The sequence below is a fragment of the Thalia democratica genome, chromosome 2 (assembly GCF_965202585.1).
Source record: "Thalia democratica chromosome 2, ktThaDemo2.hap1.1, whole genome shotgun sequence".
NCBI lineage: Eukaryota > Metazoa > Chordata > Thaliacea > Salpida > Salpidae > Thalia > Thalia democratica.
This window is the reverse complement of record NC_139166.1, coordinates 49,332,887-49,354,701: the sequence shown is the minus strand read 5'-3', so window position 1 is coordinate 49,354,701 and position 21,815 is coordinate 49,332,887. Positions and strand designations below refer to the sequence as shown.

The window sequence follows — 21,815 nt, the reverse complement described above, 5'->3', positions numbered from 1 at the left end:
TTAGAGAATCTTGAAAGTGCGTAGGATTGTTAGCAGCCGTTGTTTTGGTCATCATGTATTTACTGGCTGAGGGCGAGTCTGTCAAGTTTATTTGTGAATTAAAATCATTAACTGAACTTACCACACTTCTTGCAGAGGTATTGATTGGTTGACTGTTCTGTAAATAGAGTGCCTTTAAAATTTCATCAAATTTATTTTCTACTACTTTAGTTAGCTCATTTATTCTTTTAGTGTTGTCTTCAATGGTTGGTGTGAAAGAGCTGGAGAGGACGCCATTGATGTACTCCGAACTACTGCGGTCTCTAGTTTCATGTGAAACCGCCTCTGTAACAGGTTCGGCAGTTTCGACAGGAGCTAGATTAGCAGTAGCTTCGGGGCCATCTTTATCTTTGGTTGCTACCTTGGTCTGCGACCGAGAGCAAGAGTGTGTAAGAGCTAATACCCTATTCATTTTACTTTTAAATTAAGTTTAAATATAGACTAACAAGTATCTATATGCTTTATTATACAATATAATCAATTACACGATAAGAAAATTCTTCCAGTTCACAATTCTAGTTGGGCTGTAACAGATGGTTGTTCGTACAGTTTACTGGTTCAGAAAGTAGGGACTTATACTTCCTCGTTGACACTGGGTGTAGAGCGCGCGAGATAAAAAGATACAATATTTAAATAAAGAAAACGAAAGATAAGAGTAATAATTTTATGCCACCGAATGCGTGGGCTTATGGGTCGAGTTCAATGTTCAAAATGATCCAAACTGGAAGTTGTTGCTGCTTTTCTGCTGCAGTATGCGTAGGCTTATGAGTATGGCACGTTAACAACTTAAATCAAGTTGTACGCCCCGTCGACGTTGCTAAAGTAGTTATACAAAATGTATATAGAACAAGATATAAAAACTACGAAGTTATGAAGTTAAGTACAAAGTAAATGTTTCTGACAAACAAACAAATACTAGAATAAGAATGTTTCACCAGAAATCATCTAGATTTTCCAAGATGGCGACTTACACTCACAGCGCCAAGAGAAGGTTTTCCATGAGTTCAGCTATTTTTCCAAGATGGCGGCTTACGCTTCGGACTGGAAACTGGCGTAGTGGTGCTTCTTGTTAACGTCGAAATCCAAATGATCTGCTTTCTCGTTTGCTCTGCTGTTTATATACGTCTTTCTTACATAACAATCGCCTGGTCAAGACATGATTGTATGATGTAACATGCTGATTAAGGCATGAAAACCCGGCGTGATCGGTAGTTAATTCTACATGGCTAAAATGCGTCAACTAGCGGTTGTTATTATTTTTCGAAACAATGTTTTTAAAAACCAAAGTGTTTTTATCATTTAAAAAATTAGTAGTAAATAAAAGGATTTAAATATCAAATACTTATAAACTCGACTTTTGGACTATCGAAGCGAAAATAATAAAATTTTCACGTCGATGTCCAACAGGCCTATATACAAAAATATCGCCTTTTTATTGGTTAATTATACATTTATTTTTTCGAATCCTCACTAATTGCCCTCTGACATCCAAAATAGCTTTTAAAGAGGCGATACTGTTCGCTCTTGGAAACCTTGCTCGACAGAGTATGTAAAGACAAACGAACAATAGAAAAAGCTAAAAACTGTGTACAGTATGTGTTTTGTATTAGGTAACATATATTTCAAACACAAAACAAATATTTATGATAAATACTGTAAAAAAAAAACTTTTTAATTAGATTTAGTAAGAACAGTTTTGTTTTTTAAAACGAAGTTATAAAGGTAAAAATGATTATCAATGTAAGCATTACGAGTTAGCTAATAAAACATCAATAATTCATATGATAAAGCGTACTTTAAAATACTTCAAAAATTAACAAATAAATTGATATGAAACTGTGCAGTTTTTTCTTACAAAAGTTAAATTACATAGGATAAAAGTTTTGTTGCAACAATAGGTAGTAAGTAACTTTTCCATTCAATTCTTGATATGTGTTTTTAAAATTTTACTTTAACTAAAATTAACTCTTTAATGCTTAATAACTTAATAACTAAAAACAAACATTTGACAAATAATAACTGAACATGAAATAAGTAAGGTTATAAAAAATTTATTAAAACAAAAATACGAAAAAAAAAAAACAACAATTTTATAAAAAAAAAAAAAAAATTTTTAATCATTTCTTGACTCGATATAAAAAAGGTTTGTTTATTTATAATAGGCCTTAATGTAAATTTAAAAGTGACACCACGATGAGATGAAACAAACTGGAAATGCATTATTTTGTAAGTAATTTAAGTTATTGTTTGTATTTGTTTATGAAGCTGAATGGTTAGAGTAAAAAAATGGTAAAGTTGAAGTGTTATTTGATAAACAGTCGTCTATTGTGTGGGCAGATAATGGACAAACCCTATTTTTTGTTCAAACGAAGCTCTTTGTCCTGGACATGACATTAAACTGTATCCTTGGTGTATGACTCGATAACCGGAAGGTTTTTTGTACTCCAAGTCCTTGGACAACATTTTTTGATGGCTTTTTGTCGTTCAATAAACAATAGCTTTATTTTCTGCGGTGATTGCTGCTTTTTCCAAATTGCATGCTTAGCAGGTTCTACTTCCACCATTTTTTGATGTTTTTATTTCACCAACTATATAAATCCGTTCTAAATTTCTCATACCTGTAAAAAAATCATATTTAGTCTGAGAAGAAAGCATTTTTTTCTTTTATCATTATTCATAAAAGTTTTTATGACCGCCATACCTTCTTTGTAAAAAAAAACTCCCAATATGCCGAATTAGTTACTATCCTGTCCCTTAATTTCCACATTGATTCATAAACGGCTTCATTCTAAGTATTTGCTTGCAAAAAAGTCTTGTTTTTGGTTCCCGCAAAATTTATTTCTTTTGATTCTTGATTTAACGCAATAAAACCTTATTTTTCTATACTAAATATAACTTAATATATTTATTTGTATGTAAACTTCTAATTTAATGTTATGACTATAATTTTTATTATTTTCTTAGCTACTAAAAGAACTGCTAAACAAAGTACTTTTCCAAAATATTTATTCATAAATGCTTAAAAACTTCAAAACCTTCAAACATAACAAAAAAAAAAAGACATGTCAAGTTAAGTTAATAATATAAACTATCATAACAAAAATAATTTCAAACCAAAGCTAAGTTTTATTTAATTTCTATATAGTATGGTTTATTGACTTACATTATTTTATAAGTAAAACAAAAAAAAATTATTAAGTTTATAGTACTGCTACAAATTTAATGAATATGTTACAATATGTTGCAATGAAAACAATAAACATTTAAATATCTGCAAAGTATTAGTAGCAGATAAAAAGTTATTTTTCAATAAGTTTTTAGAAAAACTATAAAAGTAAGTTTAAAAAAATTAATTAATTGAAATTAGTGATTTTTAGAAAATTTCAAGGCTTTTTCATTCATAAAAACAATAAAATTGGTCAAACTGCGTTACAAATATTTAACATAAAATTTAAATTAGCGGAAGACAAAATACATGTATTTGTCATTATTATTTTTTAAATAGTTAATCAAAGTGTTATAGACAAATACATTTTCAAACTTTTAAAAACAAGCACGAAGACAATGTTGTGATTAGTTTTATACACGTTTTGCATGTACTTGTTAAAAACTTAACATGTATCCATCTTTGTACATCTATTTTTCACGTTTAGTGGTTATTTGAGTTTAAGTTCAAATATAGAAAGTATTACATCATTGTATTAAACATTATTTTACCATTGAACAAGCTTGTTAAACTTTTTATTTATTTAATTATTAAAAACTAACAAAAAAGTAATCTACTTTACTGGGTTGTTTTTAAAATGTTTAAATTAATGATTGCGTATTTGACTTTAGTTTTAGTTATACAAAATGTTATCGATTAAAATGTATTATATTAAGTGATAGTGGTTTTACCTAAGACCGTTTTAGCAGTTTTAAAGTAGCTTATGAAATCAAGTAAATTGAAATTGTGCTCCTTCCTTAAAAAATAAAATGCTTCAAAGTTAATTATCTAGTAAAATGTGTTACATAGTTTAAATATTTTTTTGTTATAAAGGTATTACCATGATGCTAATTAAAGTTTTGCTTAAAATATTCTTTTATACCAGAGACAAACATAAGTAAATAGTTTTTATTTTAAGTAAACAAAAACTACATTATATTTTATTGTTTTAATATTATTTGATCAAAACATAATATTTTTACTGTATCTAATGCTTACTTAGATTTAATTATAAGTGGGAAATGAGTAAAAGTTTGTGATTGCTTCATAACATAATTAAAATGAATAAAGTTTAGCTACTGAATTGTATATTAGCATATTTTCAATGAATATACAAATTAAATTAGACTTTAGAGACTTTATACTCAGTTTTAAACTTCTAAAACTCTCTTAGATTTCTAGAAACAATGAATTAACATAATTATAGCTATATTAGTTATAATTGTTGAGAAGTTAGTGTAACCACACATACGGTCTTTATTAAACTTTTTAACCAATATAGCATTGTGCCGTTCATGATGATTTAATACCTTAGTACATAATTTACAATAAAAATGTTATTTAAAAAATGATATACACACACATATATAGTACAACTAACCACAACAAAAGCAAACAAAAGTAAGATGACCTCACGCCCTTGAGAACCTGGTGCCAGCAAAACAAACAATTGGCTTGTTGTGATTATCATCTCCAATCTGTCAGTCGGTCATCTTCTCTTAATAAACACCGTCATTTGTGACTTTGTTCAAACGAAAGTGGTCATTATGGCGTCACTTTGCGAAACAAGACCCGCTTATGACGTTTCAAATCAAACACTTTGTTGCTATAAAAGCGCTTTTGGGTTGAATATGGTTAGAAAATATTTAATATCTAAAACTTGCTTTTCAAAGGTGGGCTTTAAAATTAAAAGGACTAAAATCTCTAAAAAAGTTGAAGCTTGTAAAGTTGTAAACCTGTACTGTACACTGTAGAGTGACTAAAAACATTACCATTATGCAGCTTTAAGAGTGTTTTTATTAAGAACCTGAACGGTAGTTAACAAAGTTCAGATGTGTTACGGCAAAAAAAAGACTTTAGACAACAATATATTTATTAAATAAATAGTTACAATGTTCAAATAAACTAAGTTTAGTTTATTTCTATAAAGTTTTTTTTATACAAAATAGTACTTATTTAGTTTTTAATTTGTTTTTTTTTTGCATATAATATTTTTAAAAAATAATTTTAAAAAAATACTTAAATATAATTAAGTCATTTATTTTTAAACATAATGTGAATTAATGTATAAATAGTTTACTGTAAACTTACTGGGTTAGAAAATATATAACACTAAGTTCAAAAGGCTATTGTGAGATTTTTACAAAACTTCAAAGGTATTTAATAATTTATTGCCATATTGTCGCTTGAAACAGTTTAAGCAAAATATACTTACTATAGTTTATAAGGTAACTCAATTTTAGTATGACAGAGTATTACCAAAAGCAATAGTATTCTAAAAGAATTGAACAATGCCTAAGTATAAAAGTCTGTGAGTTTTAAATAATTATTCTGTTTTAGAAACAAGACCGAATCTTTTTATAATAATGAAACTCATAGTATGCGTTGTAAGCTACATTTTAGCTGTTAACATGTTTTGCGAAGGTGGGTTAGTACCCAAAGAACAATTAGGCTTACAAGATCAGGACTTTTTTGATGCTAAAGTTTCCAAAAACGATTTGGAAGGGTTGAATTTAATTCAAGTGAGTTAAAAAAAAAAAGCAATTTTTAATTTTAAGAATCAATCAGCTTATAATTTTCTACTGGTTTTGTTTATTTTTTTGTTGTGGTATAAACTTAACCTACTAATTAAATTGTTCATGAGAAAACTAAAAACTTTAGGGAACTTAATTAGGTGTAAAAAATCTGATTAGTGTAATGTTCTAAAGTTACTAAAAGAAAAATAACTGTTTAAAAAAAATTGTATAACTTACAAAATATTTCGTTGAATTAAAACGATTTCAATTTTAGTTAGAAAAAAGGTTATGTAAAACTAATTTTGTTAAATTTAACTAATTCAAAATATATATTTAGTTTTGATGAAATATTTTCGATCATTAATAAACGTTTTAAATATTTTACAAAAAATAATAAGTAAAAATACAAGCCAAGCTACTTAAAAACAATTAATTTTAGCTGCTCTTGGAAGGAATTGACGGAAGTGAGGACACAGGAGAGCAACCAGAGTCAACAAAAGCTCCACAAAAAGTCCCCGAAGATAACCAAGTGATGAAAAGATCCCCAGAAGGATCTTACTTCAGCGTTATGGAAACTCTAGAAAAAGAAGCCTTGATGAGGTATTTGAACAGAAGGCTAGTTGATGGCTTTCAAAACTTCTACGCCAAGTATAAATAGTTTTTTAATCACCGAATAAACCGTTTGTCTGCAAAAATTTGTTATAAATGTACTAATTAACATAATATTTGTAAGCTAACTAACATAATTTAAGTAAAAGTTGTTATCACAGTAATAATAATTTCTTATTTAAAATTAATAAAAAGATTTACTTTAGAACTATATTTTTAAAAAGATAATTGTAAACAATCTATTTTAAAGTTATCTAATAAACTAAAAAAATGTATAGGTTCGAAATTTAACTTCTAAGAATTTAAAATGTCGCTTTTGGACACTAATTTTAGTTAGGCCCTGTAAAAAAGATTTGAAAACCTACTAAAAGCTAATTCATTTTTATAGCAAATCTAAATTTTTACTACTACATAAATTGGTAGTAAAAAATATATTTAAACTTATATTTACTTCCATGTAATAAAACACAAAAATAAAATGAAACTTTTTTCTTTTAAAACTGGAGTTCTATAATACAATAAAGTAGTTAAAAGCAGAAATTATATAATTCCAAGATAAAATTATCTCTATCTTATTTTTTATAGATAATTACTTTCTTTTTATATTAGGTTTGTAGGTTATGAAAATATATTTTGTTTGTACTTATATAAAAAATATTTTTGTGCCACAGCTGTTAGTAAAAACTGTAATTTACAAAAACTAACAACAAAATTTTAATTAAGCGTAAGAATTAAAAAAAAGTCATTAATTAGTATTTTGATATTTTCACTAAGCTTTTATTTCTTTTAAGTTTTTTATGCTGTTAACTTCTCAAAAAACGTATTTTTTTTAAAAGTTAACAGAAAAGGAAATAAAATACTAAAAATGCTAATTGTTTATAACTATTAATAAGCGAGTATAAATTAAATAAAAGTTAAACATGTTTCTTCTTAGATTCATTTAGCTAAAAATTTTGCATAAAACCAAACTTGTTTTTTTGTTTGTAAATTAAATTTTAATTTTAAAAATAGATTTTATCAAGAAGGACTAGCATAGCAGTCAAAAAAAATATACTAATATAGGTAATAGTAGTTAAATACTCAAGATAAGACTAGAAGGCCCGTCAGAAAAAAAAACTTGATTATAGTTTTACGTTTTTCTACCACTGTAGAATGGATAGTTTAATAATTTCTGTGAAACTTGTCATGGTTGCTAAAAAATGCAACATAGATGTAACACTTATCATTAGCTGTTGTAAGGGGAGAAATATTCTAGTCGAATAAAAATCGAATTACCATGATAGCTGTAGCATCAAGTATTCTTTAATCAAAATATATTATACTTTTAGAATTTGATAAATTATTTAAAGTTTGTTTGAAAAGCTATAGATATTAATAAATTGCTCAAATACGATTTAATTAGTCAAAGACTATACATACAGTGTAAAGTTATACAGCGAATATATATACTTTTCGATATTCTCTAGTTTCAAACAGTTATAATATTAAAAATGTTTATAACTTTTCACTTTACTAAGCTATTACTTGAGGGCATACAAAGGAAACCTTTAAAATTTCAAAATTCATATTTTATATATTTAATTGTATTAATAGTTTTATTCAAAGCAATCAATTAAAGCTTCTCCAATTAATGTAAAGTCCAACTTTTAAATTAATAAAATACGTTTATTTGTTAACTACCTGAACAACAACTTAAAGTGTACTGAAGTAAACTTGGAAGACTTTAATTCAGGGTTTTCAAAAGGGAGCCTCTTTGGGGCCATTAAAAAGGCATAATTTGAAACTTACAATAGATATTCTAGAGCAAAAAAAAAAGGTCTTGGGCGTATGCATTTAAGTGTAGTTTTTCGAGAAATATTGTTAAACGGGTCCATTCCTTTTTTATTTCTTCAAAGGAGGCGTTATGAAAAAAAATCCGGAAACAATGTTTTAATATTAATAGCTTAATAGGTTAAAAATCAAACTTTTATTTAGATTCTAAGAAAAAGTTTTTAACTTAATCAGATAATGAAGTACAGGCTACGAATTTTATTTTACTTTTAAAATATTAAATATAAGAACTATTAAGTCTTTATTTGACTTAATAAATTTATGTGACGAGTTATTGCTTGTTAAGCTCATAAAAATTGTAAAGCTCATAAGACTGCACGTCTTTAAAAATGTATGATTTTGTTTGCAAGCTAAAGTGCAGCTAAAGTATCTTCGACATGAACTCACACTTTTAGTTTAGTACAGACTTTTATCCCAAAAGTGTTTCAAATGCAATTTCGTGTTGTTTCAACATGGACAAATATTTCAATTAAATTTTATTTGTGTAACGGATGTTATGGTGAATTTTTGTTTTTTGTTTTAATGGGTTTTTTGAAAACCTGAAAAAAAATAATATTAGGTACTTAGATTAGTTGTAATGTATAAAAGTTTTGGTTATGACTTTTAAAGTAAGTAATCACGGTTAAGTATGTATTTTGGACTATGTTAAAAATGCGTGCTTAAAAGGAATATAACAGAAGTTAGTTTATTGTGATTTTATTAAATTAAAAAAAAAACAAGTAAAAAATCTCCTTGGTAAGAGAGCATCTATTATTCTATAACAACGTTAGACACATCCTGAAATTTTGGCTTAAACATGTAAGTAGTTTAAGTCGTAGGAATTTGATGATGTCATAAAAGAAGCTTTAAAACGGTTTAAAGTTTTTGATCAATGACTGTATACTAACTACGAGTATAAAAGTTTTGTTGACGGCGTTAAAAGAAAACGTTCTGCATTGTCTTATTCAATTTTCTTTCAAATTAAATTTCTTTTCACAACGAGCTTAAAGATTATTATTGAACTATTTAAAAGTATATTTTTAGTTTTTTAGTCTTACTGATGTTAAACGGTTAACTTAGTTTGTGATGATGTTAAATTGCTTAAACTTTTTATATATGACAAAAAAAATACAGTACCTTTTCAAAAATATAAACCTTTAATAGAAAAATATGTATTAACTTTACTTGATAGCAGAGTGGTTACTAAAATTATACATTTACCTTTATTTATAAGAAAGATAATGAAGTGTTAGTAGAAAAAGAAACCTCTAAAGACTAAAGTCTATTTTGAACTGCTTTTAAGTTTATACCACATAAAAAAAGTTTGCCTTAATAGAATAATGTTCCTTTAATATCAATTTTGTTCAAGATAAACAATTTTTAAGTCTTGTTCTATTTAAAATTTTTAGTTTCAAATTTTGCTTAACACTTTTAGTTAAGATGTTTTTTAAAGATTTCTAAAACATCATGTACATTTTTTGCAACATTAAAAATAAAAAAGTAGTTTTAAAAAGATCGTTGAAGTTTATGTATAATCGAACAAATTTCAATACTATTTCTTTTTTGAATCTCATGTAAGATTTTAAAAATAATAAAATATACATTTATAACGACTTATAACTTTTAAAGAAGAGTAAGTTATTAATAACACATATAAAATAGTGTATCATTTTGATAAAGTTTGTTGTCAACGAAACTCAAAGAATCCCTTTAAAGTTTTTTGGCAACGTTTCAGGTGCAGAAAGTAATTCCTATTCGTCACATGGTTAAAGTACAGAAGTCAGATGATTTCTGGTAAAAATCGATAAATTACAAACTAACTCTTAAAATTTTCTCTTGTTGTGTAAACAGTAATCTGAGTGTTTAGTTTTTGTTCAATACTACCTATCACTAAGCACGAACTTATATTTTACAGTTTTTGTGAAACATACGTAGATTAAATTCTAATAAATCATTAAATAATCAATGACTATAAACACTGAGAACTTGGAATTTTTAATACTTTAATAGTATTAAAAATTTAAACAAGCCTAAGTTCTCAGTACATAGAATATTTTATTTTTATTAGAATTTAATCTACGTATATTGTATAAAAATGGTAGTTATTTGTACTAAATATTAAACTAAACTAAATTCTCTTTTTTTCTTTAGAAATATTTAATTTTTCTTCAAACATTTTAAACTACTTAAAATAAACAGTATTTTAAAAAGCTTTTTATACGTAACCTAAATAAGGCTTTGATTTTTAGAGATTACATCACATAAACTTACAGTTGAAAAATAATAAAACCCATAGTGATAATATACTTATGAAACAAAACTAATAGTGTTGTTTATTGAACGACTATAAATAAGCGCTCAGAACGTTTAGTCCAAGACCGTGGTGTGCGAAAGACCTTTTTGTTATGGAATTATACACCATGGATACAGTTTAATGTCTTGTCTAAATCATATATAGATAGAATACATATTCACAGTTTTCTTACTTTTATTGTAAATACTAGGTGATTGGTTTTTAACTGAAAAAAATTATAATAAATGTTTTTTGACGTATTGATTAAAAAAAAAACAAAGTCTTTTTTTAACATGAATACCATATGAATTCACAAAATTACTAGTTAATATTTATTTATTGAAGATAAATTGGTTATAAAACTTTAGAACTCTATGCTTTCTGATTTTTCGCTAAAATACATTTTTAGGAATAGAAGAATTATTTAAAATGAAGGTTATAAAATAAAACATTTAGAACGTTACGGCTTTTTTTATACCAACAGATTTCAAATTAGTTTGCATTACATTAACACCAAATTTAAAATATTATCTTAAATATAACACTCTTTTTTATTACTTATTTTACAAAAGCTTATGTATATTCTCCAAAACTTATATACCTTTACAAATGGAGTTTTTATACTATGCAAAATTAAAAAATTAACCAAAGAGATTGTTTATTGAACACGAATACTTAGTATATGTTTTACCTATTTTGTATTACAAAACAAAAAAAAATTATCTAACATTAAGAAATCGTAATTCTATAATAATAAATGTACAACGAGAAACAAAACAAAGTATGATATTTTACTCAGAATAACTTATCATAAGAAAAATGTAAGTAGTAGAAAAAATATTGCTTAGAAAAATTACTTGGGCCTATTGACTTTAAAATTTTTAATATTAACTGTAAATATTTATTAATACCTATAGATTAAACTTAAATAGGATAAACCACGTAAGCAAACAGCATAGGAAATATTCTATAACCGTTTAATAGGATAATTTCTTTATAAGAAAAAAAAACAAATACAAAACTAGCTAATATATTTTTATTTCAAGTTTATTAGAAAAGTATCTACTTTACATTCTAAAAGCAATTAAATCAAAAACTTTTAAAGTGTACCTAGACAAAAAAATACTAACTTTTTAAGTAAGATTTTAGTAATGGTCAAAATATAATTAAATTACAGTAGTATTTGCTTTAACCACCTAGGCTAGATCAATGTCATCAGAACCCTGTTTACCTACTTAGCAGGGACTATCCTTAGGTGTTGTAATTAATGGTATAATCCGAGTACACACGAAAATAACATCCCTATTGTAATCTACTTATACTTTAACCATGATTTTATTCTTTTAGCAAAAAGCCTCTCAGAACGACCTGGTATCTTACAAAATTAATCTGATATTTTAAGTCATTGAAATTTAAGTCGCAGTTTACTAACCTGATATGCTAGAGTTATATGCCCATATCTATTATAGCCTGGTAAGAAAAAGATTCTTTGAGAAAGTCTTGTTTAATGGCTATGTACTTTATATTTTACTGAACAATAAACCTGGTGAGTAAAGACGATCAAAGTGTTTGGTCCTAGGACCTGGTGCACGATAAAATATTTCGGTTATCTAGTCGCTCACCACGGATACCTTTTAATGTCTTGTTCAGGACATTTCAAAATATAAATGACATTGTTAAATTAACTCTTGTAATTTAATGAACAAAAGTCATGTTTAGAAATTTATACATTTATACAAAAAGACACCTAGCTTATGTTTAAACAAACTTTCAATATTTAATGATACTTTTGTTATATTTAAGTTTTTTACGCCTTCATCATACTTTTTGTAATGAATACATCTAAGACCTTTACTAATATGTACATCGATTTCAATGAGTCTAGTTTTATTCGCTCTGCCTAAGCACAACAAACTGTATGTAATTTGACTCATAAAGAGTGAGTTGTAATGTGAGCATTGAAAACATTGAACTTTCATTTATTTTTTATCAAAAATCAAAAAGTGTATACATACATACACATTAAAGAGTTTACCGTTTTATCTAAAAAAATTGAAAAAATATCAAGTATTTATCTGTCAAAACAATTTTTTAATCTAAATGTTTTTACGTAGTCACTAAGTATAGAGTAAACAAAATAGTCTATAACACTGTAGAGATTAAAAACGTTCTTTAATGACTATAAGCCTTATACTTTTCAAAACATGGTTTAACATTTCTTATAATTAAAAAAATTATTATTTTAATCAAATGGAGTATTTACTTTGAATTTTATTATTTTAATAACTTTATGCTAGAAACAAAATAAAAAAAAAACAAAAGTTATTTAAAGAGTTAAGCTTGGAGCTGAACATGTTTGGGTTTTTAAACAAACATTTTCAGATATTGTTTTAACTATTAGTAAGTGTTCATAACGTTTAGAATTTATTGTAATATAGCTCATCGATCGTAAATTAAACACATATTTCTAACCTAAATTAAATTTTTTAGAACTTTTAAAACAAAATTAAACTTACATTCTTAAAAATGTTTACATACGAAAGTTGATCTCAAATAGAACTTTTTTTATCTTATTTACAGTTTTTTAGACACGCTATAACCGTAAAAAGTTTTTTTGCTTAACTATACAACATAACTGGTCAAAAAATACCTATAAGCTTTAATAAGAATGTGTAACGGTTTAGCACTTTTTTGTTTTTATTTTTTTACAGGTTTGTTTGTTAGTTTAAACAACTAAAAAAGCTATATGTACTTCCATTACTTTTAGTATCCATTTCTCTAAATATCTATAATCGAACAACTGCTATAGATTTATTTATATAAGTGGTGTTACCATATCTAATGACATACTTAAACAAGTTAAAGTTAAATACAATGTAGCATAAACTTTTATCTCAATTATGAGACGTAGGTTGAGTTTCTAAGTTTAGAAATAAATATGATAAAATTGTACTATATTTAAAATAATAGTATCGATAAAGTTAAGTACAATCTGGAGATTTTTAATTAACTCTCATGATAAAACTTTTCATTTCATAAGCACTGAAATAAAGTCTATTCTATCAAACTAAAAATGATAATTATTTTAAATACGAGATAAGTCATTCGAATTATATTTAAAATCAGAATTTTAATACTTTCATAAAAACGTTTTTGAAAATAAAATCGCGAAAACAACGCAAAATACACAAAGTTTTATTGATTGTTGGGAGAAAGATTATTTGTCTACCGTTTAGTTAAGTTTTAAACATTATTTATAGAAAAAAGTATAAAGTTTTCTGACATATGAAAACTTAAAATTTTCTCTATTAACAAACTATTTCCTGCTTGAAAAATTGTTAAAAAATTAGGTTTCTATTGTATAAATAATGCAAAAAGGTTCTTTCTATTCGTTTTTTGTGCTTCGAGATAGCTTGATGATTAAAATGCTGAAACCAAAAACTTGATGAGAAAAATTACAGCTTAGTGTTAATTAGTCAAACTAAAGCAAATTCCAACTCAATAAAGTAACATTAAAAACAATGATTTATAATTACATGTTTAAAGTTGCTTAGTAAAAAAATGTGCAATTATTTTTAGTGTAGTAGTTATTATTTTTTAACAAACGTTAAAGAGTCTTTAAGAATGTTGATTTATCAAGGCTACTCAAGTATATTTTTTTCATTAGTATCAATAAAACTTTTAACAATACAATAAGTTAGCCTGTAAAAATAGCTTTTGTAACCAAACATTTTCTTTAAGTACGACAAACTTTGGAATATAATTGGTTAAAAGCATAATAATTAAAGTACTAACATGTACAAAACATTCAAAATTGCATTTATAAACAGATAATTTCTAGCATGTTGAAGAAATGCACGAGTTTTAAACAACTTTTAAGGATTACAATAGTAACATAGTAATAAAAGTCATTTTCTTTTCAAAACTACAACTATCTCGAAACATCCAATTATGACGTGTAAACCGCTGCGCTGTCATTAAATACATGTTTTACAATACGCATACGTCATTTTCACCATTACGTGACCGAGTTAAAAAAGTTATTTCATTTCTATTTTAAAACTTCCACCGGCCGGTTTATTTCGTAAGTACAATGCTTTTTGTGCATTTTAAATTACCTTCATTAACGAGCAGTTCAAGTGGTCGCTTGGCACAAAGCAATTTCTCATTAAGGCTTCGGTCATAGACATCATAAATGGTCATAACCTTTTTAAAAATCAATCTATAGTAAGTACTTTTCGTGAAATTTAAAGTAAATTGTCAGAGTTCTTAAATTCATTTTGTATAAGTTTCGTGTATAAGATTAACAGATCAAATAATAATAAAATAACATGAAAAGTGAGAATAAAACTTTATTTAGAGTGTGCTATCTATTTGGGAAAATATTAAAAATAGTCTAATTTTATGTTGTCGATACATTGCTTTAAAAATGCAAAAAAATATTAGAGACTTAAATTCATCCATAGCAATAAAAAAAAACCTTCATAAAAACTTTTTAAAGTTTAGTTTTGGTAGCGGCTATGTTTCTTAAAAAAAAAAAAAACTTTTTTATTAGGCTTAAATGAAAGTAACTTTTTACCGTATCCGCCTTAAAAGAAATACTTCGTTTTTTTGTAATAAACACCGAAAAGATAATAATACAAACTGGTGCATATCAAACGCCGCATAAGCAATCCTCAATGTTAACCTTGAAAGTTTACATTTTCTAACTAAGAAAATTTAAAAGTTAGCGACAAACTATATTGTTAGTTTTTACTGTATTTAAAATAAATGAAGTTTTATTTGCAGTATGTCAGTTTACTGTAAATTTTTATGTAAAATTGTAAACTTACTGTACATAAACACGGTTTTTATAAAAAAATCGATCAGTAAATTCGTAAAACATTTTTGGTAATTGTTGTAAACAAACTATTGACTGTTAATTTATCTACAGTTTTTTGTTCCTTAAAATTTTGTACATAATTTATTAGAATAATTCACCAAGAGTGTTTTTTATTTATTTGTTATTGATTTTTAATTTTCAAGCTTTCAGTTAAATACCAGCATATACGTAAAAAACAAATGTTGTTGTCTAAATCAATTAAGTAAAAACAATGTTGGGAATATTGTTTTTGTTCTACAACATTAGTCTAAACTTAACATTATGGACAATAATTCAAAATATTGTATTTCTAGCAGCTTTTTATTTATCACTTTTAAATCCAAAATATATTGACATAAATTTTATTGAAAAACCTGTTAAAAATATACATATATATATTAAATTAATTTCAACTATTTTAGTTTAGTTTCTTTAAGTATTCTTATAACTATTTTACGAGAATTTTTTTTTTTAAGTTAGTATAAATTGTACGTTTAACACAATTTTTTTTAATTAACAGTAATGATTAAGAAATTTCATATGGTAGTTTATTACTCTTATAATAAAAAACTTTGTAAATTACGGTTATAAAATATGCTTGTTTTATACCTAGTTTAAATCGGATGCAAAAAAAAAAAAAATTATGTAAAACTATACATTGTAAACTTAAAAAAAAAACACATTTAAACTTCAATATAAAGATAGATATCTTAAAATCTAAAATGCTTACTCAAAATTTATGTGTACTAAATTAATAATATATTCTAACTTATTGTTTTTTGTTCGTAAGTGGACTTCAATAACAGTATTTTGATACACAAAGTAAAGAAGGACAATACAAGTTTTAAATACGTTTATTTATCTAATTTTAGCTATGTGACTACAAGAGCTTAATACTATTCTTCAAGACGAAACTTTAAGTAGACTGATATTTCATTATGTTATTAAAATGCATGTAAACTTACAAAACAAAAGCTTAACGAAATTACGCACCCTCGATAAAACTACACAAATTGTATGTTTGTTAGCACATTTGTAGACAACAAGTAGTATCTGGCACAAGTTAGCACTTATGTATTTAAGTTATTTTCGTTGAAATGTGTGACATTTCTTCAACCACCAAAATTAAGCGGTAAATTAAGAAAAAAAACTCAGCAGTATGTAATCTAATGCTACACACAATGTTTAAAAACTTATAAACTGTTTTAAATGATTAGCTCTAATATTGATTTACACACTACATTGAACATTATTTGGGTTAACAATAACTTTATGGAGTTTTTAAAAAACGATAACATTTTTCATTTATAAATTTAACAGTGGTATAATTTTAAAATAAAAATAAAACAATTTTGTAGTTAACTTCTAATTAATTTTTGTTTCGAGATGTTATTACTGATTATTGACATATTCTTTAAAACTTTAAAAATTATGTTGAACTGTACTTAATACTTGTATAAAAGTAGTACGTTTAAAAAATATACTTGTTTATTTTAAAATGTTGCTTAAACGGTTTTTGAAAAACAAAACATCTGTGTTCAACAAGTTCAGCTAAAAACGTCGGAGAAGTTAGTGAACTTTCAAGTATAAGGTCTGTTTAAGTGCATTGTGTGTGAGTAAATGACAATCTTCAGCTATGATGTCATACCTGCATTCTTCCTACGTCGCTCAACTTCTGCGCTTGAAGTATATTTTTCACGAACAGAAACTATTACATCACGTTTATAAATTTACAAAGGTCGTTGTAAGTGTAATGATTTTAAGAGTTTAACTTTAAAAAAAGTTTTTTATTTAAACTGCAAGAATAGAAAAATGTATAGGTCTAGGAAAAACTTTCGAATTATGATAGTTAAAAACATTTTTTATGTTAAAAAAAATTGTAAAAAAAAATACTTTACAATAAATAAAGGTGTGTGACGATAGAAAAACATGTTAACTCAATAAATCATCAAGTATTGTTAAAAAAAAAAATTAAACAAAAGACGTGATGATTTATAATTCATTTAAATACGCTTAGTCAACAGATTACTCACTTTTGTTAGTTACAGTTTAGGTGGCCATTGTTTGGTTAACAGCTAAAACATGACGTAACACTAAATAAAAAAACCCATAATTGTCTAAACTCAAATTAAAGTTAGTTTTTGAGAATTAAACATTTGTTTACCTTATGACGAGCAAAATATATTTCATATGTGTTTACTATTATTCCAATACTATTAATCTCTTGAACCTTATAGATTTAATTACAAATGAAACATGCAAAAAAAAGTATATTTAACCAAAGTTTTTTACAGTGAAAACTAAATATAAAACTAATTAACATAAAAATATTTTTGTTTTAAAGAATAAAGCTGTTTAAAAAAAGAAAAATTTATTTTAAGTTATTAGTTTAAAATAGTTCACAAAACGTATAACTTAAAAAAATCTTTTAGCTTTTTAAAATCTAATACAGACTAAATGAAAGTTATAAAAATAGAAAAATAAAAAATAAAAATTTCTTTTAATAAACAACAGTTACATAACTCACTTAAATTTAGCTGTAAAAACATTTGATGTAAAAACTTACTGAAAGTATAGCAATAAAAGTATCATGTACAAGTTTGTTAAGTTCGTAACTGCTTAAACTTCTAAAAATTAATAAAGTTTGATTAAAATGAAAACAATAAATTTTATGCACGTTTTAAAACTATTAAAAAGATTACAGTTTAAATATTAGAAAGTACAAATGCAATCCATATGTGAAACTAGCTGTGTACTTAAAGTTTAAAAAATCAGTAAACAAATGTAAAGTATTTAAACTGGTCCTGCTTAAAATTTGGTAAAGTAAGTATTTTTTGCAATATAAATTTAAAGTAGTAAACGGTTTAATTTTCTTAAAGTACAATAAAATTAAAGTATTGATCTTTTTTGTATTTTAAAGAAGTTAAGTAGTTTAAAGTTATCTTTATAATAACAAAAGCTTAACTTATGAATTATTTACACCATATTAAACTGCAAACTGTTTTTTAAATCTCTTCAAACACTTTAAAAATTATTTAAATAATTATAAAGTATTCAAAGTAAACTTATTTTTTGATAGATAGATAGCCTTTATAATTTTTTGTTCAGTGTTTACAAACACAAATCATTTAAAAGTATATAGTCGAACTTCTAAGATCAGTTGTAATTAAGTCATCTAATGTTTACAGAAATTTTTATTTCCTGTTCAGAACTAAACCCAGCTGTGTTTTCTTCTTAACGAGTAATTTGTTTCAAATTTAATTCAACTCAATAAACACATCTGAGCGAGAAATTCTACAAAAAACAAACGCGAAAATTCACCGAAACATTGGAAAGAAAACACCGTGCAGCTGCGATAACATTAAAAGGATGTCACACAGCGTTTGACGCAAAAGAAAGGTTTAGCCAGGAATAAAAAAAAACTTGCAGAGGAAAATAAATTAATTCGATAGCGCATACGTCCGGTTTAGAATGCGATATAAAAAAGAAAATACCAAGAATGATTTATACGCGGATGTGCGTACTCAAAATCGCTCCGTGATATTTTGCCAACTGTTGGTATTATTTTTCAAACGCAAACTTGGATATCAAAAATAGTAAATAACGGTTTGTTTACGGTGTTTAACTTTTAAATATAGCAAAAATAAATTACGTAAACTTTACACTGTTTTAACTTTGTGATCCAACTATTTTTACTTTTTTATCAAGAGATTGTCTAACTGAAGGAAAATATTTATCATATCGTTTTGGAAAAAGTAGTAAAAAACTTAAGTTTTGTAAGTTTTAATAATAAAACTATATCTTTACTTTATAAGGCAACACTTTTGTTAGTTTTATTTTAAATAAAAAACAAAAACAGTAACACCTAAACGTTTTATTATGTCAGCAGTATTTTTGTACCGAAATAAATAAAAACAAAAATAAAAATTACGACAACAAAAATGTTAAAAACAAGTACTTCATTTCATAAAAAACTATAAAAAAAAGAAAGAAAGCCAAGCTTTACTGTAAAACTTCGTAAAAAAGTACAATCAAAAAAAAAAAAGTTAAAAAAAAGGTCCATTAACGATTTACAATATAGCAGCTCTCATAAGAGTAATATCAAAACTTAAAATCCAACCTAAAAAATTGATAAAAGTAAAATCAAAAATTTGAAAAATCTAAGCCATCGGAGTCGGCATCACGAATGAGCTCCTTTTGCTCCCGTTTGCTGGAGTGGATGGGCTGGTGAAGAACAGCGTCTGGCAGCCGACCCCGCTCCCCGTGCTACCCGTCGACGAGGAGGCGTAAGAGGCGGGACTCCCCGTTTCCGACGACATCATGGTGACGTCATTAGGTCGTGACGTCAGACCCAATTGCTTCTCGAAGTCGAGCAGCTGGCCCATGAAATTGAAGTTGGGCGAGACGTCGCTTTTGCGTAGCTTGACAAAGTCGTAGGCGTAGTTGAGGGACCATCTGCGCGTGTTCATGAGGTAGGCCACGGTCAGGGTCACCGACCTGCTGATGCCGGCCAGGCAGTGGACCAGGACTCCGTTGCCGCGGCTGCGAGCTTCGTCTGTTGAATAAAAATTAAGTTTAGTTAGGGGTTAAACTTTTTTATATTTCTAGTTTTTTTTCAAGAATTAATAAAATAAAACCTATTATAATTTAGGTGAATAGTTTTACAAAAAAAATTATGTACTAAAACATTAAAGTTTTACTCACCTATAAACTGTATTGCTTCCGGGAAAAACTGCGACAAGTTCTGACTCCAATGGTCGATGATGGGGATCTGCTTGTAGCAGTATCGGGAGTCGGACTCGAAAACGTTTGGCAAATTGGGGGTGACGTTGAGTATGTGGGTGATGCCGTACTTTGACAACACCTCCTCGCTGGCAGCGTCCTTGGCGCAGCCCAGGTACAAGCCCGGCAGTATTTCGGCGGGTGCCGGCAGGGAGTTGTAGCTCGACTTTGATCTCTGAAATCTTGGTTTGTTGTAATTACAATCGACCCTGAGCCGGCTGGTCAAAACGTCCGAGTCTGACTCGAACACGTAATCCTCTTCTTTTGTTCTCAGCGAAGCAATCTTTAGGGAGCCGAGTCCAAGGACAGGAGTGGCGCCTCTAAGTGGCGACACCGGAGAACACCTGCCCGGAGTGGAGTCGTCGCTGTGGAACTCTTCGTCGCTGGCCGTCTCGCTTCCGCTGTTGTAGCTTCCGTTCGTGTTCAGTGAAGCGCAGCATTCCGGAAAATTGGCTTCGAAGCTGTCGTAGCCACCTGCAGATTGAAAACAAACTTAAAATGCGGAAACAAAAACTAGCATAAAATACAAAAAACTAAATAAACATTTTGAGCACACAAATGCGAAACTGTTTGCATTGTGACGCAAGCACGAAAATTTTAATGCTCGCCTGTCACGCAACGCCAAATAACGAGTATTTCGAACAAACGGTGCTTGTGCATTAGCAAAACAATAAAGGGTAGTGGAGATCATCACAATGGAGCTCGTTGTTTCGTCACGCAAACTTTCGAGCAACATGCTGATTTCATCCACGCTAATGTTTCATTCATCGCACACAAGCGCGCCTGGTACGAGGTTGCACACTGAAAAGCTGCTCGCGTGAGAGGCAGGGATGAAGCGTTTTGCGGCGACGGCGAATTTCCACCTCGGATGGCCGCGAATGCGGAAACCTTGCCAATTAATTTCGAGACAGCGACGCGACGATGATAAATTTTAGTTTGAAATCTTAATATTCTAACTCGACCTCTCAGCTTAATATTCTAAGAACAAAATAAAACTAGTTCACTTAAATAAATAAACAACAAACCTCTTAAAATCGACACTTTGCAGCCTTCCTTTTTGATTCGCTTGTACAAGAGAGCGATCATGGAGCACGCGTCGGCGTTTTCGAAAACTTTAGTGCTTTTGTCGTAGATAACTACGTTGAACTGGGAACAATTCTGAAGGAAGGCGTCCTTGGTGGGCCGCGAGCTGTGCGGCAGGAGACTCTTAAGGGACAGCTTTCCGGCCTTGAGCCTTCGCATCATGAGTTGCGGGAGCACGATGTTCTGTGACGTCACGATGTGACGTTTCTTGTACTCGTCGTTCGACCTGCAGTCGAGTAACAAAACGCTGTCGCTGCTAGACAACAAAGCTTTGAGCTGCTCAATGCTGGTATAAAGTGTCGACATGTTAACTGGTTATTTTTTTTATCAACACAAGTTTACGAAATAACTTTTGCCTTAGCTGCTAGCTTCTTTATCTTAGCTGTTGATGAAGTATGACTTGTATAAAACAGTCAAGACATCGAGCGCTCAATATAAGCGAAGGTCTCTCGTTTTCGAGAGAGAAAAAATAGGCAAAACCGTTCGATGATTTCAAGAGCAATTTGCTACCGAACAAAGCTACTTGACTGGGAGAAACTGCCTGCATTTTTCGATATTACTTAACTCGCTGCTGTGTTTGTGCCGTGTCGCCAAAATTTTTCTTCGCGCAACATTTTG

At 27.7% G+C, this 21,815-nt stretch overlaps 1 protein-coding gene across 1 annotated transcript; it reads right to left on the bottom strand.

Moving 5' to 3' along the window:
• Window positions 1-19,191: 19,191 nt before the first annotated feature.
• LOC145829979 (dual specificity protein phosphatase 6-like) lies at window positions 19,192-21,815 on the bottom strand. Its single transcript, XM_082937869.1, has 3 exons — window positions 21,140-21,815; window positions 20,037-20,588; window positions 19,192-19,887 (listed from the first exon to the last, which is right to left on the bottom strand). Exons 1-3 carry the CDS (start codon window positions 21,501-21,503, stop codon window positions 19,493-19,495), a joined length of 1,311 nt encoding a protein of 436 aa, XP_082793995.1. The 5' UTR covers window positions 21,504-21,815; the 3' UTR covers window positions 19,192-19,492.